The sequence below is a fragment of the Chelon labrosus genome (assembly GCF_963514085.1).
Source record: "Chelon labrosus genome assembly, chromosome: 13".
NCBI classification, from domain to species: Eukaryota; Metazoa; Chordata; class Actinopteri; order Mugiliformes; family Mugilidae; genus Chelon; species Chelon labrosus.
Window position 1 is genome coordinate 27430498 of NC_140346.1, and position 18227 is coordinate 27448724.

Here is an 18227-nt window from a genome sequence, read left to right on the forward strand (position 1 = left end):
GGAAAGTTAGCGTGCGCATTTATTTGATAGAATTTAAGGAAAGTGTATGACCACAAAGTTTGTTCAAAATATATATAAAAGAGCGGTGGAAATGACACGGACAGGACAACACGCCTTTACTTGTATTTGTGGATTTAACGCTCGTCTTCGGCGTGGTCCGGACTTAATTCAGGTAAGCCATTCTTCTGTATTAGCTCTACGAAATACAAAGCTGGCTACTACAAACAAAACTGGCGTGTGCAGAAAAAAACCCCCCGCCATTTTATAATATAATTTAAAATACAATAGTTCAGCTTTTATTTTATTCTATTTCACAACATTTAAAAAAAAATCCAGATGTAGTTCTTACTCCAGGTCAGTAGGGGGCAGCAGCAGAACTGACCATTGCAGATCACTAGTAAACAACGGAACCGGAAGTGAGGTATTCTGTGAGCGGGAAAAAACAAAATGTGTGATTTTTGTCTTTAAATATTGTTTTTCCTGAATATCCGATGTGGATCAAACTAATTTGTCGCTGCCATGTGTTATAATCATCTCCGGTTCTCTTCTAAATGCATCTTAACTGTTAGTAAGAGAGGGGCTATATTAAAAAGAGGAGATCGTGTGTTAACCTTTGAGACGCTGATGCCGCATTGCATGATGGGATGCTCTCTATATTTGAAATAAAATGTGTATAATCTTAGCCAGCCTCTGTACAAAGCTGTCTCTTCTGTATTGTAAACATGTGGAGTCCCAGCCCCCTCTAGGACCTGGTTTTGTTCACGTGTAGGTTGTGAGCACCGTGAGTCTGCATGGTGTGTCTGTGAAGGACTCCCCAGCCTGTGACTTGTACAACTCATACTTACCTGGCAGGGGAGATACCGTGATCAAGAAGGCGGTTCACCCAGGGCGAGGCTCGGCCATTGCACTCCGGGTTGTGCTGACCCCTGCGAATTCCCCAAATGTGGGAATCTCGACTGCATAATTTCTGGTAGTGGGGGACTGCGTTCGCGCTCTCCCCTGATAAATTGTGAAAAAGAAACTTGCTATCTCTTCTCTGAAGATTATGGGAGCTCTAATATAGAACTGGGTTACTAAGGACACATAACAATGAATACAGTCCAATAACTGGCTTTGTGGAGGTTGTGTGTGTGTATTTGTTTTTTGTTTAACTGGAATGAGGAAATCTATTTTTTTAGTAAACAGTTGAAGTCAAAGTAAATTACACCCTGGTTTACCCCCATGGTATTAAGATTGTATAGGAAACCCCTGACTTATGTTCTTGATTATCATTGGACGAAAGTTTGACACATGACACGAAAGCACGCCATAAATTCACATCAAACAACCGTGCATTGTTAATATTAGACGTTTTCTAGCTTCTTGTTCATCTACTGAGTGTTTAGTTTGGATCTCACTGAGAGGTGGAGTCACAGGAGATAAATATATTTACATATTTATTTACACCATGACTGAGACTGATGGTGCAGGGAATGGCTCCGTTTCCTCCAACCCATTGTGGGTATCGCTTCTCGGCCTTTTGGCTAAGATCAAGTGTAGTATCTGTTCTTATCAGTTTAATATCTGATACGTCCCCTACCCGGGGACCATATATTAAATTGATTTTTGGAACTGGGAGATGGAATAGGGGCTTGCCACGTCCACTCCACGCATCGACCTGGTATTGCAGTACCTCCAGGAACGGTGCACCCCCCTATATATGTGGAAAACTAAACTTTGTAGTCATCAGGAGGAGTGTGTTGGTTTGTGTTTTATAAGGATTATATTGTCCTTTAATATTTAGCTTTAGATAGTTTTGACATATCTTATGTTCTGTTCGACACAGCTGACATTATACTTATATTTTAGAAACAAAAGTGAAAATTGTGAAATTGGAAAAGTCGTTTCATATTTCTGGGCGCTTAAGGTTGTGTTGTTGAACTGTATTGTGTGATTTTAACAGGTTAAAATCCTGTTGTATCAGCCAGTGTAGTTCACACTACAGAGCACTAGATGGCAGCAGCAGGACTGTCAGTGGCCAAACACCAGAAGAAGAAGAGACAGGAAGTGAGGCGTTCTGTGGGCATAAAAAAAACCATGTGATTAGTCTGATTTTCTATATTTCTCTGAATATGTGATGGTGATCAAACATTGTGGCTGCAGTATGATTTAGCTCTAGTTCTCTTCAACATGTGGTTTGACTGACAGTAGTTATAGATATTAGTAAGAGGAGAAACTAGATAGAAACGGGAGGTTGTGGGTTAGCTGTTGATATGCTAATACAGCATTGCATGATGGGAAAATGCGATGTATATGTGAAATAACTCTTAGTCATCCTCTGTACAAAGCTGTCTCTTCTGTATTGTAAACATGTGGAGTCCCAGCCCCCTCTAGGACCTGGTTTTGTTCACGTGTAGGTTGTGAGCACCATGAGTCTGCATGGTGTGTCTGTGAAGGACTCCCCAGCCTGTGACTTGTACAACTCATACTTACCTGGCAGGGGAGATACCGTGATCAAGAAGGCGGTTCACCCAGGGCGAGGCTCGGCCATTGCACTCCGGGTTGTGCTGACCCCTGCGAATTCCCCAAATGTGGGAATCTCGACTGCATAATTTCTGGTAGTGGGGGACTGCGTTCGCGCTCTCCCCTGATAATGTGTGAAAAATAACATAACCACAAGTAGGAAGTGATATATTGAACTTTTAGTATCTGCAATGCCAGTAGACCTTTAACGCTACTGTGATAGGATGAAACCTATGCAACAAGTCCAGTCGTGAAATTTCCTCACTGCTAAATATTCCACAGTCAACTGTCAGTGGTATAGCAAAGTAGAAGCGATTACGAATGACAGCAACTCAGCCATTAAGTGGCAGGCCACGTGAAGTGACAGAGCGGGGTCAGAATGCTGAGGCTCAGTCGCTACAGAACTTCATATGAATTGCACTTCTCCTTGTGGCAATCTGATGGACGAATCTGAGTTTGGTTGGTGGAGGGGGGATTATGGTGTGGGGTTGATTTTCAGGAGCTGGGTTTGGCCACTTGGTTCCAGTGAAAGAAGAATGGTCAAAAATTCCCATAAACTCCTAAACCTTGTGGAAAGCCTTCCCAGCAGAGTTGAAGCTGTTATTAGTGATGGGCAATCGAGGCTTTGTTGAAGCCTCGACACGTGATTCAAAAAAAGGTTCATTACTTGAAGCTTCAGTGACACAGTGCTCTATTAGGACATCTAGTGGACAATAAAATGTAGTGCAATGGAGACGTGTCATACTGGTTCATGCTTGTATGGGACTTGATTTGCCGTGCACATTCCTGTTCGACTACATTACATGGATATGTGATTTAAAGTTGATTATAAGAAAGTTATATACATATAACAATAAAATAAATAATAAGGAACAAATGGGAATCGAACCCTTGCTACACTAACATAAGACCAGGGATTTCACAGTGTACCACTTGCCCCAACAGTGCTGCTTTGTTGTCGTTGGACCATTTTGATTACGTCACTGCTACACTCTATGAACCTTTGCTAACTTACACTAATGATTATGTTTCAGCGCTTACATCAGCTACTTTCATTTCCTCTTGGTATCATGGTTTAGTAGTGTTAGAGAATATTTGTACTGAATGCAACAGTGTCAAACCAAATCTTTCTTGACTCAGTCATTATTTGCTTCGAAGACTCATCTCATCTCTCCCGAAGAGCCGAGACAACCAAACCAGTGACAGGGTTTCTGAATGAAGCAGTGAAATGGTTCATACGTCACAAAACGCGTGATTTGTCCGAACCAAAACTATACACGCACTTCTGACTATATGTCTATATCTTATCTGTATCTCTCTCTCTCTATCTTATCTATATATAACGCTATTTAGAACTATCTATGTAACTATGTCTATCTACCAATCTAGTGTTATCTATACTGATTTATCTATTTCTCTCTGAATCTTACGATCTATCTCCACAAAATACGCAACTAACTCCAACTACAGCAACAAACCAACCTACTATGCAAAGAAACATTCAAATGAGCATCACTAAATAGGGATAGGATATCCGAGATATCCCTGAACACACTCGATCCCACCAGGTGATTCACATGACAAACCGAACCCCTCAGGTGATTTGTTTGCCGCTGAAGCATTCGAAGCACTTGAACTGCTTTGAACGTCACTCAAGTGCTTCAACGTCACTAGTCACGTGACCGAACCACGCCTCGGCACAGTGGTTCGATACCATTGCTTCATGAGCTATGAGTGTCGGAGCCTCGGGTGTCAGAGGGCCATCACTAGCTGTTATAGCTTCAAGGGTGATATTAAGGAAAGGGATGTCACTTAAATTCATATACGTGTAAAGCCAGATGAACAAATACTTTCGGCAACATAGTGTAAATCTTTACAGCAGCTTCCTTCGAACTGAATGGGTTTCATAGAATAACCTCAATAGAAAACAAATCTTGAATTCTTTTTCACTATTAATCAGGGGAGAGCGCGAACGCAGTCCCCCAATCTTTTGCGATTTCCTAACTGAAGTGCAAAAGTCTACGTTCAACGTAGACAGTTACGGCCCGTCATTGGCCCAGAGTCTACGTTCAACGTAGACAGTTACGGCCCGTCATTGGCCCAGAGGCTACGTTCAACGTAGACAGTTACGGCCCGTCATTGGCCCAGAGGCTACGTTCAACGTAGACAGTTACGGCCCGTCATTGGCCCAGAGGCTACGTTCAACGTAGACAGTTACGGCCCGTCATTGGCCCAGAGGCTACGTTCAACGTAGACAGTTACGGCCCGTCATTGGCCCAGAGGCTACGTTCAACGTAGACAGTTACGGCCCGTCATTGGCCCAGAGGCTACGTTCAACGTAGACAGTTACGGCCCGTCATTGGCCCAGAGGCTACGTTCAACGTAGACAGTTACGGCCCGTCATTGGCCCAGAGGCTACGTTCAACGTAGACAGTTACGGCCCGTCATTGGCCCAGAGGCTACGTTCAACGTAGACAGTTACGGCCCCTCATTGGCCCAGAGGCTACGTTCAACGTAGACAGTTACGGCCCCTCATTGGCCCAGAGTCTACGTTCAACGTAGACAGTTACGGCCCGTCATTGGCCCAGAGGCTACGTTCAACGTAGACAGTTACGGCCCGTCATTGGCCCAGAGGCTACGTTCAACGTACACACAAAAAAATGATTTGTAGAATTTACTTAAAAAAATCTTTGTAACAAATTGCACTCATTAAAACTAAGTAAATGTAATGCTGTAATATCAAGTACAACTTACTTGCCAGAATCAATCAAAATGTACTTGCTACTATCATTGACATTTATGAAAAAATTAAGTAAGTTTTACTTAACCATGTCAATACAGAAACACCATGGTCATGAAAATATGGAGTAAATCTTACATGTTTATAATAAGTAGATTTTACTAGATTTGTTTTTGTTTTAAGTACTCAGTTGTATTGAGAGGTCTTACACACCAAAATTATGTAAATGTTGCTTGTTTTGTTCTGATAAATGTTACTGAATGGCAAATTACACGGATCACACTATAGAAGTAAAAAGCAATTACACTTTTATTTTACCAATTCAAACAAAAATTCTCTATATAACAAACAAAATATCACTGATATTTCAAGTGAAGATACAACAAAAACACTGGGGTGCAGTCAATTTGATGGAATAAATATACAGACGAGCATCCATACCAACTGGACTTCAAGTACGGAAAAGTACAGAGAACACTATTTGAAAGAGAGAGATGGAGGCAGACAGGTCATCAGATGGGTGACCCGTTACATCAAAATGATCTTTGAGTAAATGGAGGGGGGGGGGGGGGGGTTTAAGACAGCAATTTGGATTTCAATGCTTGTACTTTTGGTGTCAGCTTCATCCCATCCAGTTCCAGGAAAAGTTTCTGAAACACCTCAAATGTGTAACGCAGTGGTTTGGGGTATGCAAGATTGAGGGCATAGATCAGTCCCATAAGTAACATGCAAGCTCTTGCAGTGTTTCCACATCCATGCAGCACCTCCCTGCCTTCAAGAATGATGGAGACATCAACTGGATCCTCTTCGGAATCACCATGGACGACCATAATCTTCAAAACGTGACCAGTAGGATCACTGCGGTGGTCCTCCTGCATACAATTGACAAGAAAAGACAATGCTAATGAGGAACAAAACCAAATTCCTTCAATCATTCATATCAACTTCATTTCCACAGTAAATCCTATTTAGTTCACTGTGAGCAGGAGGTTGGGATACCACATGGTATTAAGATTATTACCTCCCTGGAGGGAGAAAGCAAAGAGCACTCTGTTTTTAAAATCAACCAATGAGCAGTATCTCCAGCAAACAAAACACATTTATAACAGGGCTCGGGGGATTACTTTTCACAAGTAAGATTGAAAATTATTCTTTTTTGTACTTTGTGAATAGGCTTATAGGTACATGTGTGACGTTTGCAGCAAAAAAAACCCGCGTGAAAATCAGTTAAGTATTCAGCGAGTTATGATTGATTAAATGCGCTGACACTTCACTGCGCCTGCTAAACAGATTACACTGAGTGGAGCGGGTGACCGGTCCAAGATGGCGGCCCCACGGCTCGTCAGCGCCAATAGGCAGTAGCGGTCGATGCGGCGTCTACTGTTTATTATGTCTATGGCTCACACCACCAGCCTGACGCGTGCCCAAATCCACCCAGAATTCATTTCTTCCTAATAAAACCAAGACCGTTCATTTTCAAAAAAAAAATGCCATGGCAAGATGGAGTTCGTGAAATATTTTAGAAAGGAAACTGATAGGGTTATTTCTCCCTCTTTTAAATTGGAGCGAGCGCGGAGCGATTTTGCTGGAGCGGGAGGACTTTTAGGTGGAGATTGAGCGGAGCGGCCTGACGTGAATTTGAGCGGATGAGCGGCCGACTGAACAGCCACCTGAGCGAGGAGCGGGAAATTCGCACCGCTCAGCTCCGCTCACTAGCTCTGGTAGCGCTACATATGTGGACTTCAGTGAAATTATAGCTAGGCTAGCGCTGACTTAACAGTTTAAGGCTCAAGTCATAGCACTACATTGCCGCCAAAAGTTTCAGAAAGTACTTTGTTTCGACTGGACCTCAACCACAAACACTTAGATATAAAACCTTTATCGTTTTTGTTTTGAGAGAAGATATTCTAACTTAGAAGTTGCCGTGCTTATTATCAAGATAACCTCCAACTCACCTCAAACGTTTGCAGACGTTAACTGAGTAGCCTAACTTTTGATCACCCGATATCCAAACTAATTGTAGCCTACCCGAACTACGAACAGTAGCGCTAATGTGTGCTACTGTACGTCAAGCAGACAATTATCAAATTACCAACATGTACACGAACTCCTATACGACCACAAATATAAAACAAAAAGGGAATACTCACTCGTTTCGACAGTCAGGTGCAGCAAAATGACGACTTCTTCGGCGACAGGTCTTCAGTTCAAGTGTGCCTCACTACCACTAGGCATTGTCCAACGGCGCATGCGCGAATTCAAATGCGCGAAGCTTTATTTAGTAAAAGTTACTTAAAATTTTCAGGTGTTGGTAAATCATTTAGATACTACGAGTAAATATCTAGTAAAAAATACTCTTCCAAATCAAGAACATTTATTACATGAATATGTTGTGTTATAGTTTCATGTTTTTTTCTAGTCCCCACTGAAACTTGATATTACACTGTAAGAATTGCTACATTTGAATAAGTAAATATTACAATGCCTAAAAGTCATTTTTTTCAGTGTAGACAGTTACGGCCCGTCATTGGCCCAGAGGCTACGTTCAACGTAGACAGTTTGGCCCTCTGATTGGCCCAGAGGCTACGTTGAACGTAGCCTCTGGGCCAATGACGGGCCGTAACTGTCTACGTTCAGCCGGCCAACGTAGACCACCAATCAAATGTATGGTATGCAAATGAGCAATCAACGCCCTCAGACCGGTCTTGACAGCCTCCGTCAAAAAAAAAAAAAAAATACATTGTGAAAAATCCGATACATTTTCTGCCTTGTCTGGTTTTTGCGAAAAAATCGATACATTTTGAGTTTTTCGTACTTTAGTTTTGTCTGGTTTTCCTTCTGTACGTTTCATTTGGTCCCTGATCGCCTACAGAGAAGGACGTACTTCACCGATCGAGAGACTAAGCTAGCTAGCGCTTTTACAACCTTTTGAGGTAAACAAACTATATACTATTCAATTTAAACACTTGTAGACACATAGAAAATGGCTTGTGTTTTAAGTTTAGAGCTACCGATTATTTTGTTTGAAAGAAAATCACATCTGTCCATACATTTAACCGGTAGAGTTAGCTGCAGCTATCTATGGAACGCTGGCTCTCCTCTTAAAATCACCTATAATACGTGTTACATTTGCCAATTGTATATTTTCAATTCTAGTTGCAGTGCTATGCCTATTGCCTCCATTTGTCTAATAATATTGACTATTGCAATGGTTGTATTGATACTTAAAGGACATGGATACTTTGCTGCCAGCCCTCAAAATCCTTGACACCAGCCTGCTGTGTCCGCCGGGGGTCCTGAGCAGCCGCCACCGCCACTCTCCACCAGCGTGCCAGCTACTCCAGAGAGTCCAGAGCAGTCTGCCGGCAAGAAGGGAACCAGCAGAAGCCCCGGCGGTCCTCGCTGCCCTCCTCACCGCCCTCCACCAGCAAGGCTGCCTCGACTGAGCGTCCTAAGCAGCAGAAGCAGCACAAGCAGCCCCTGCCATCCTCGCTGCCCTCCACCACCTCTGCTTAGAGTCCTGAGCAGCCAAAGCAGCAGAAGCAGCCACAGAGTGACTCTCCTGTAAGTGTAAAATCACAACATACACAAGCAATGTTAATGCATTTCACAAAGTCACCTCCACATTATGGAAAATAAATAACTAAATGTTGTGTGTGTTGTCGTACATCTTGTGTCTTGCAGGTGGAGCTGGAAGGCTGGGTGCGGCCATGGGAAGACCCCAACGGAATCCCCTCTGCTGACATCCCTTGGCTTAAAGAGGACAGCGAGAGAGGCCTCTTCACGCCTGTCCAGGTCTACAAGGACATAAAGGGCGCGATTAGAAGGCGGCGTGTGTTGAAGTCGGACCGAATGTGGTTCTACCCCCGAGCCACCCGGCTTTGTGAGCGGTGGCATTCCCACTCCACAGGCCTTTTTCCGAGGCCGCTTTTTCTTCTGGTGTCTCGTCGGAGTGTGGGGGTGCTCCCTCAGGTGTCCGCGCGGAGACAAGTGTGCTGGTGCTGGAGGCAACACACACCTCTCCAAGTCTGGCTACCACACCCAGGTAAGGCTCAGTCTCTTCACACCTGTGCTTAGAGTAATACACACATCAGTATTGACTATTTAACACACATGACCTGCGATTGACGTGTGATTCTCTCTCTCTCTCTCTCTCTGTTTTAGGTACGTCACATCTGTGACGTGTCGGGCTGGTACACTCTGGCAACAGAGGTGTTGTCGTGCGGGCCGTGTCTCAAGGCTGCCAGGGGTGGAGAGAGCGGTCCCATGGGTCGGTGGCTGGCGTGGGACGACGCCATCCTCCAGCAGCTCAGCGAGGCTCACCGCTCCAGGTTTCCGGCCGTGCTGACTGCCAGGCGAGGAGTGGACAAGACGGTGATTCGCCTGCTGCGTGACCGGACGGAGGGCAACACCATGGTCAAGGTGTGGCGGCAGGTGCAGGAGAACCACCTCGAGGACTACCACCAGAGGAAGGACCTGTACACCACGCTCCTCATGGCCCTGGTGGAACCTGGAGGCATCGTCTCTGCGTTGGGCCACGGCGAGTTCCAGGCACCACCTCCTCCGAGAGAGCTACCCTGCGCCCGGCTCCTGCGGCACGCCTTCCTCCTGGCCGAGGCAGACAACGTCCAGGATTATCGGAGCCAGATACTGTCCACCTTCGGCACAGTCCTGAAATTGGACTCCACAAAGAAGGCAAGTTAACCAAAAGTGTGTTTCATACAAACAAGTACTCACAGAGAAACACCACATTATACTTAACTGTGTTTGTTTGTTTGTTTGTTTGTTTGTAGGTGGTGAAGAAGCTGTCTGGGGAGGGCAAGGGCTCGGCCGAGTGGTTCACCAGCATCGGCAACGAGCTCTCCCAGATCGTGACCTTTGTGCTGACCTGCGAGGAGTCTGTTGAAAAGCTGGGGCCCATGTGTCGTGGAGTGATGGAGCGGTTCCGCCTCGCCAACCAGCCCGTCCAACGGATCCTGTACATCGACAAGGGCTGCTGCAAGGCACAGGGTCCGACCGCGGTGGAGACGGTCTTCCAGCCTTGGGTGGACGAGGGGATGGTGGTGAGACTGGACATCTTTCACTGGCTCCAACGTTTCAACGCCGCTCTGCGGACCGAGGCCCACTCCAAGTACGCGGCCTTCAAGTCCGCGCTGGTCGGGGCAGTGCTGGCGTACAACCGGGAGGACCTCCAGCTCCTCATCGCTGCCATCAGAGCCAGAGACCCGGCCACCATGGAGGTGGTGAGTGACGAGGACGTGGTCCGGCGTTACATCTCCCGGGACCAGCTCAAAAACCACGTCCGGCGTGTCACCCTCGGGGCCCAGGAGACGTTTCGCCTGGTCCACCTCCTCATCGAGGAGCTGAAGGGTCCAGCAGGGCTTGACGAGAGCGGCGTCAGCCTCTTCAAGTCCCCTGGTAAGAAAAAAAAAAACATCTATCTCACACACACTCACGCACGCACGCACGCACGCAGCTCAACATGCATGTTTGTGTGTGTTTGTGTGTTTACAGCTGCCATCGATGAGATGTGGGCAGCCCAGCAGCGACACCTGGAGTGCATCCAGGACCCACCAGGCATGGTGATGTACCGCATTGCCCGCACCACCACCATCAACGGTGTGGACCTCCCCTATTATAAGAGCCTGCGTGGGAGCAACAGCCTGGAGGGGTTCCACAAGTCGCTGCCCCACATGATTCCAGGTAATCTAAGGAGGGAAAAATACTTGTTTCACAGCAAACACATCATTTTCATCACACTGTATCATTCAGATAATATACCTGTTTGTTGTGATGGTCAGGTCCCCACTGTGCAGCGAGGCCTTATCAGGTGTATCTGATCAGCGGCATCGCCCGGTGGAGCTCGGACCGGAGCTCGGACGCCGTGTTTGGGGGCGGAGGCCGGCACCACCGGGTCTACTCTGCGCCGCTGATCGATCGCCTCAACACCCGCTGCCAGCAGCTCTTTGGCGAGCCGGTAGAGCGCAACTTCAGGGCACCGGCTGACGTCCAGTCTGATGAGCTGCTCGGGCTGGAGTACCTCTTCAGCCAGAGCACGGGGGAGGCGTTCTCTTTGGAGGGCATCGTGCACGACGGTCCTGGGCCAGAGGAGGAGGTCGTTCAGGATGGGGAGGCCGACGAGGCGTACGAGAGCGAGGGGGAGGACCATCCCGATGTGGAGCCCCGCATCACGCTGACCAGCAGTGAGACTGCTTCGGTCAACCCTCCTGCCTTTGTGAGTAGAATATCTACTGATAGAAAGAGAAGACAGTGATAAATGTGACCCCACTGGAAAAAACACAAGACATTGTATGCATTGAAACTTACCTGCTTTTCTCTCTCTGTCTCTCTCTGTCTTTTACAGGAGGACGTCTGCAGTGACAACCCTCTGCCCGGGTTTCAAACACTGGAGGCGTTCTGTGCTGCGCTGGTGGAGGTCGGCTTGACTGACCAGAAGCTGCTCCTCACCACTGCACAGCGAAACAGGGTCCTTGATGCTTGGAACGCGGTGGAGGAGCAGGACAAGCAGCCGCAGCGGCACCACACGCTGTACTGCAGGACCAAGAGGGACGACCTGGCTGACGCCGCCGTGGTCCAGCGGGTCAAGATGGCCAAGAGGTACACGCCAGCTCAGCAGGACATCAGCCCGCAGCACAACCGGCTCGTGTATGTGCTCGTCAAGCTGCTGTGGCTGCGTTCTCCTCAGGCCTCTCGCTCCAGCCCCGAGAAGGTCAACATCCTGAAGGCATACGAGAGGATACAGCACCGGGTCTTGGTGGAGGACCCGGTCCTGTGCAAAGCTGGCATCCCTCTGCCCAAAATAAACACAAAGACGGTCAGAGACTTTATCCGTCAGCAGGAGAGGTTGGTCAACCTGCACGCCACCAGGCAGCCAGCCGTCACCTCAAAGACCGCCTCTGTGTCTTACGAGCAGCTGCCTCCTGCACCTCGCCAGCCTGACGTCCTCCCTCCACCTGACTACCCAGTCATGGAGTACGTGCCCACGCCCAGCACAGCCGGGACAAAGGTCATGAAGGGTTGGACCAACCTGCTGCTGGAGACGCCGCAGCCCCCTCCACAGCTTCTGCCTCTGCCGGTGAGGAGAATCCCCGCCACCTCCAACATCGCCAGGCCTCCTGTGCTGCCCCTCGTCTCCTCCATCCCGCAGGTCACTCCGCCGCCTGTGCTCATCAGGCCAGCTGTTCAGCCGCCGCCGCCCTCTGGACAGAGTCCTGCTGCGGTAGGATTGTCATGGTCCCGATCCACGCGCTACAAGAGGAAGCTGGTGGCAGACCACCCCACCGAGCTGGGCGTGAAGCTGACGAGGGTGCAGCATCTCCCGACCTGCAAGGTATGCGGGCAAACGATCCAGGGACACACACTGCCCTGCGATCCACCGTTCATCCTCCAAAGGACTGGAAAACAGAGTTTTCAAAAACTATGAAAATTTTGTCTCTGTGGTGGACGGATTGGAGGAGTGAATGGCCGGCCCCTTGTAAATAGTGTACATAGTTGTTGTGTTTACTATTGTACGTTCTTTGTTGTTCTGTGGACTTTAACACAGCACCTTTTGTTCTCTGCACTGTTAAAGCACTTTCAGAGGGCCCTTTGTAAATAGTGTATATAGTTCTTGTGTTCATGTTTTACTGTTCTACGTTCTGTGTGTTCTCTGTGTTCTGGTCTTAATTGCCCTTAAACATGACACATGTTGTTCTCTGCACTGTTGCCCTATTTCATTCACTTTAACTTTAACAGGGGCTGCTGCTGCCATCTAGTGCTCTGTAGTGTGAACTACACTGGCTGAAACAACAGGATTTTAACCTGTTAAAATCACACAATACAGTTCAACAACACAACCTTAAGCGCCCAGAAATATGACACGACTTTTCCAATTTCACAATTTTCACTTTTGTTTCTAAAATATTCATAAAACACAAACCAACACACTCCTCCTGATGACTACAACGTTTAGTTTTCAACATGTATAGGGGGGTGCACCGTTCCTGGAGGTACTGCAATACCAGGTCGATGCGTGGAGTGGACGGAGCAAGCCCCTATTCCATCTCCCAGTTCCAAAAATCAATTTAATATATGGTCCCCGGGTAGGGGACGTATCAGATATTAAACTGATAAGAACAGATACTACACTTGATCTTAGCCAAAAGGCCGAGAAGCGATACCCACAATGGGTTGGAGGAAACGGAGCCATTCCCTGCACCATCAGTCTCACTCATGGTGTAAATAAATATGTAAATATATTTATCTCCTGTGACTCCACCTCTCAGTGAGATCCAAACTAAACACTCAGTAGATGAACAACACAGAACCCACAAAACGTCTTATATTAACAATATATGGTTGTTTGATTTGAATTTAAGCCGCGCTTCCGGGTCATGTGACAGATTCTCATCCAATAAGAATCAAGAACATAAGCGACAAATATATTTGCTGCCATAAACGAATGCGGCGTTTCGTTTTAACATAAATCTTATATCACTACATATTATAGGCTTAATGTGAACCTACAGCGGAAGTGTAAATTATAACAAGAGTAGTTTTTAGTGAAGTTTATAGTTTAAGTTTATCCAGGCGCTCATTGATAAACTGCGCTGTCGCCCTCTTGTGGACAACAGAGGTACAGCTGGTCATTCATTTGAGTTAAACTCGTTTAAGCATTTAAATTATTATTTTTTCGGTTAGAGCAAACTCTCTTGCATGTTTCCAATCATCCGATCAGTTAAGAATATTATAGGAAACTTGCTTAGCTTTGATTTGGAAATGAATTAAATATAAAAGTGTAATTTTTAATACTTTGATCTGATCATTCACGAAACTAAGAACATTCACACTTCATTAAATGTTATGTTATGAGTCTAGTCATATATTTATCATTTATTTACGTAAATAATCTGACTCTTTTCCAGATTGATTGATTTTTGCTCCGTGTTTTTGTTTCTGAGTTTGAGCCTCCTCGGCCACCGTATGAGTCTGTTTGGCTGCTAGCCTGAGCTAAGTTAGTAGGTAAAGGGTCACTGAAAGCTTTATTTATTTATTTTTTAATATTATATTATTTAACTGCTGGTGGATACATCCGCTATTTATTCCCGCGTTCCCTCCGTTTGCTGGAGAACAACGAGTCGGCTAGCAGAGACTTTAGGTAAGACGGCTGCTAACAGCTAGTTAGCGTTAGCCACCTGCAGCTAGCAGGTTGTAGCTCTTTATCAGCGAGCTGTGGAGGCAGCAGGTGGTCAGTCGTCTGTGTTTGCTGCAGGTCATTGATCAAACACTTCTTCTGGTGTCCTCAGCGTTCAAAGGGCGATGTTGTCAGTGATTGTCAGGTCAGCTCTCTTCAACTGTAAGTCTAAGTCTCCAATGCTTCCTGATTGTCAGCTGTTTGTTTTTGTTTTTGTTTTTGAGGAAAATGTTTGAAAAACGTGTGAAAGTGGAGCAAATGTTTGTGTTCGATTAGTTTGTAGATGAATGTGATTTAAGTGAAGTAAACAAGTTGAAAGAGTGGATGTAGGGCAAAGGTCACCACTAGATTATACCACAGAGCGTCTGCAGCTGCAACTGCTGATTATTCTCACACCATTAATATACTAATTATATTCTCCTCTTGTTTATTTTCTAACGTCTGTGTGGATTTTTCTTGAATTAACAAACTAAAAATTAGAGTTTGCTAAAGTCTAAGGTTACTCAGAGAACTACTATCAATCAAAATCAAATCAAAATCAAATCACAGCTAGTCGTTTTATTGAATAAGAGTTCATATAAAACGTTTGTTGATGAACAACGATCCTAAAATATACAATAAACAAGAAGATCTGCAGCCGAGCAGCTCGAGGTGGAAAGTGTTTATCAGCTTCATTCAATAAATGACTCAGGGGTTATGTGAAGAAGATGGACAGTGGTTGAATTCTGGTTCTAAATTTCAGTAAAATATTAACACCACGCTGTCGTAGTACTGAACTTAAAGTGTATAAACTCAGCAGTAGTCGGTCAGACTCTGAATTAGATCATTTGTTTGTCTCTGTGTCTCAGACAGGAGGCTGCAGCTTCCTGCTCAGACCGCCGTCAGAGCCATGTCGTCCTCCGGCGGCCCCACGTCTCCGTACACCACGCTGGCCATCAGCCGACCTTCAGAGTCCATCACGCATGTGGAGCTTCACCGGCCTGACAAACGCAACGCCATGAACAAGGCCTTCTGGAGGCAGGAATCTGTTTAAAGCAACACTTTAACATCAACAACAACAGACAACATTTAATCAATTCACTTCTAACATTTATGAAACATACAGACTAGATAAACTAATATTTTCTCACATTTGTAGGTGATACTAATGTTGAGAGTCTGTAAATAAACTGTAGATGCTGCAGCACAAATATAACGACAAAATGAAACTGACTGAATCAATAATTGGGGAAACGTGTTGATAATATAATAAACTGATCACTGATTAATTAAAAATATATAAAATAAGCTGTTGAAACCTTTCATAAACAGCTTTACATTTTGTCCTAAAGTCACAGAAACATTTTAAAATAATTATCACGTGACCAAAGTTGAACTAAACCCCCTGAACGTTGTCTCCTGCAGTGAGATGGTGGAGTGCTTCAATGAGATCGCCGTGGATCCAGACTGCAGAGCGGTGGTGGTGTCTGGAGCGGGGAAGATCTTCACAGCCGGTCGGTATCAATCTTTTTTTTTATGAGCCCATCCTTTTTCTGACGTAATGTTAACTCTTCTCTCGGCTGGTTTACTCTCCAGGTATCGACCTGATGGACATGGCCAGCGACGTCCTCCAGCCGGAAGGAGACGACACGGCCAGAATCTCCTGGAACGTCCGAAGAATAATCAGCAAGTACCAGGAGACGTTCTCCGTCATAGAGAAGGTCAGAGACTGTAGATGTGTGTGTGTGGTCGTGAGTTTGAATGATGGTGAAGTGTTTTCCTGTGACGTGACGGTGTTTTTGTTGCAGTGTCCGAAGCCTGTGGTGGTGGCCGTCCATGGAGCCTGCATCGGAGGAGGTAGGATCATCACACAGATATTTCTATTTCTACAGTGAATCTTTTATTATTATTGGTGGGGGGGTGGGGATGGAGGGGTGGAATGAGCATTTATTGTGGGAGTTTGAAGAGCTAACGCCTAGATGATGAAGGAAGACAGGGGCGGGACAGTCCTGAGTCTAGACACTAGTGGTGTAGCATCATTTGACTGATGGAGACTCACAGGACGTGGGGTAAAAATGATTCAAACGGCTGGTTTTTACAGTGGACGTTGCGTTTATTATTGTGGGCGTTGCGTTCTGTGGCAGGTGTGGATCTGATCACAGCCTGTGACATCCGTCTGTGCACCCAGGACGCCTGGTTCCAGGTCAAGGTCGGTCTTCTTTATTTTATAAATAATGTCAACAGTTAAATCTGCATCCAGTTAATTAATTAACTGAATGAACCTTTTAAACCTTCTACTGCAAAGTTAGACTTTATCTCAGTCATAATGTTAAAATAAAAGATAAGGGACGTCGGGTTTCTGGTCGTCTCTACAGGAAGTGGACATCGGTCTTGCAGCAGACGTGGGAACTCTCCAGAGACTTCCTAAAGTCATCGGCAGCCGCAGGTAAACGTCATGATGGTTATTGTTGGAGTGGGATAATTCTCAGAATAAATCCATGTGGTCTTCAACAGCCTGGTGAACGAGCTGGCTCTGACCGCCAGGAAGATGTACGCTGACGAAGCCAAGAGCAGCGGACTGGTCAGGTAAATAAACCCTCTCCTCGTCTACACATTCAGATTTAAAACACGCAGGTTTTTATTCATCCAGACGTGGTTTATTTGTTTTAGTCCTGAGTTTTAAACCTTTTGTCTTCTCCGCAGCCGAGTGTTTGCAGACAAGGAGGCCATGATGTCTGCAGCTCTGGAGATGGCAGGGGAGATGGCCGGCCGCAGTCCTGTAGCCGTGCAGGGCACCAAAATAAACCTCATCTACTCCAGAGACCACAGCGTGGCCGAGAGTCTGGAGTACATGGTGAGGACGTCGTCTTATTGTTTATCCATCAGAGGGTTTACAGCTTTCTGTTGTTCTCCTAACACAGAGGGGTTTTCTCCTGCCTCTTTTTTATTAAATAATCATGGAGGCTGTGTTATGAATCAAAGTTTGGACAAATGTTTGGAGGCAAAGTCAAGTAGTATTGGAAAAAAAAAAATCATGAAGGATGATGAGATGTGTGGCAGCAGATTTAGACGTGATGTGATGAACACATTCATGCATCAGTAAATAAAATCAACACGTCTAAACCTGCTGCTACACCTGTCATCCATCTCATCATCCTTCCTTCAGGATTTCATTGTTCTGATGGTTTGAGCTATTTTCTGTATCACAGGAAGTATGGCTGGTAGTGTGTGGTGTGATTTTTACTTTACGAACGTGGACGATCCGTACAGGATTAAGTTCAGATGACATCATTATAAGTTACTAGAGGTCCCTTCAGTGCATGAAACTAAACTAAACTCAGTGACCTCCTTGTTGATCGTCTTCCAGGCCACGTGGAACATGAGCATGCTCCAGACTCAGGACGTGATGAAGTCGGCTCAGGCCTCCATGGAGAAGAAGAGTCCTAAAACCATCACCTTCTCTAAACTCTAGAGAGAAATCACAGAAGCTTTACTCCTTTGGCCTTTCAGCTGAGATGAATCCGTCTGACTAAACCTCCTGAGGACATCAGAACCATCTTCTGAAGAAGTCAGTGGCAGCAGATCAGTCTAACAACTCAACTAAAAGAACTCCAATGACTGACCTCATTCATCCCTCAGCTGTGGATCGTTTCTCACATCATTACTATAAAATAATAACTTTTGTATATCTGTAAATGACTTCATGAATGTTTCATTAAAGGTAGAGTTGATTTAAAACATCCACGTGCATGTATTTACTAAAAACATTTAACCACAAACCTGCTATAGCCAAATAAAATGCAAAGATTCAAA

General features: G+C 45.6%; 1 protein-coding gene across 3 annotated transcripts; it reads left to right on the top strand.

The window, feature by feature from the left end:
• The first annotated feature begins 14228 nt into the window (after window positions 1-14228).
• On the top strand, window positions 14229-18152 carry ech1 (enoyl CoA hydratase 1, peroxisomal). 3 transcript variants are annotated; one of them, XM_084559496.1, is made up of 11 exons: window positions 14229-14399; window positions 14548-14597; window positions 15284-15452; window positions 15840-15928; window positions 16011-16135; window positions 16223-16271; window positions 16559-16623; window positions 16790-16860; window positions 16929-17000; window positions 17118-17268; window positions 17782-18152. In XM_084559496.1, the coding sequence occupies exons 2-11, from the start codon at window positions 14561-14563 to the stop codon at window positions 17884-17886; spliced, it is 933 nt and encodes a 310-aa protein (XP_084415622.1). In that variant the 5' UTR covers window positions 14229-14399; window positions 14548-14560; the 3' UTR covers window positions 17887-18152. The 3 variants fall into 3 exon arrangements, with proteins under 3 accessions (XP_084415622.1, XP_084415621.1, XP_084415623.1); XM_084559495.1 differs by having other exon boundaries at window positions 14229-14597; XM_084559497.1 differs by lacking the exon at window positions 14548-14597.
• Window positions 18153-18227: the final 75 nt, after the last annotated feature.

Coding starts and splice junctions, on each gene's coding strand:
- ech1 (XM_084559495.1), top strand. CDS start 14,561: ATGTTGTCAGTGATTGTCAGGTCAGCTCTCTTCAACT. Junction 16,272..16,558: donor TGGAGCCTGCATCGGAGGAG/GTAGGATCATCA, acceptor GTTCTGTGGCAG/GTGTGGATCTGATCACAGCC. Junction 17,001..17,117: donor AAGAGCAGCGGACTGGTCAG/GTAAATAAACCC, acceptor TCTTCTCCGCAG/CCGAGTGTTTGCAGACAAGG.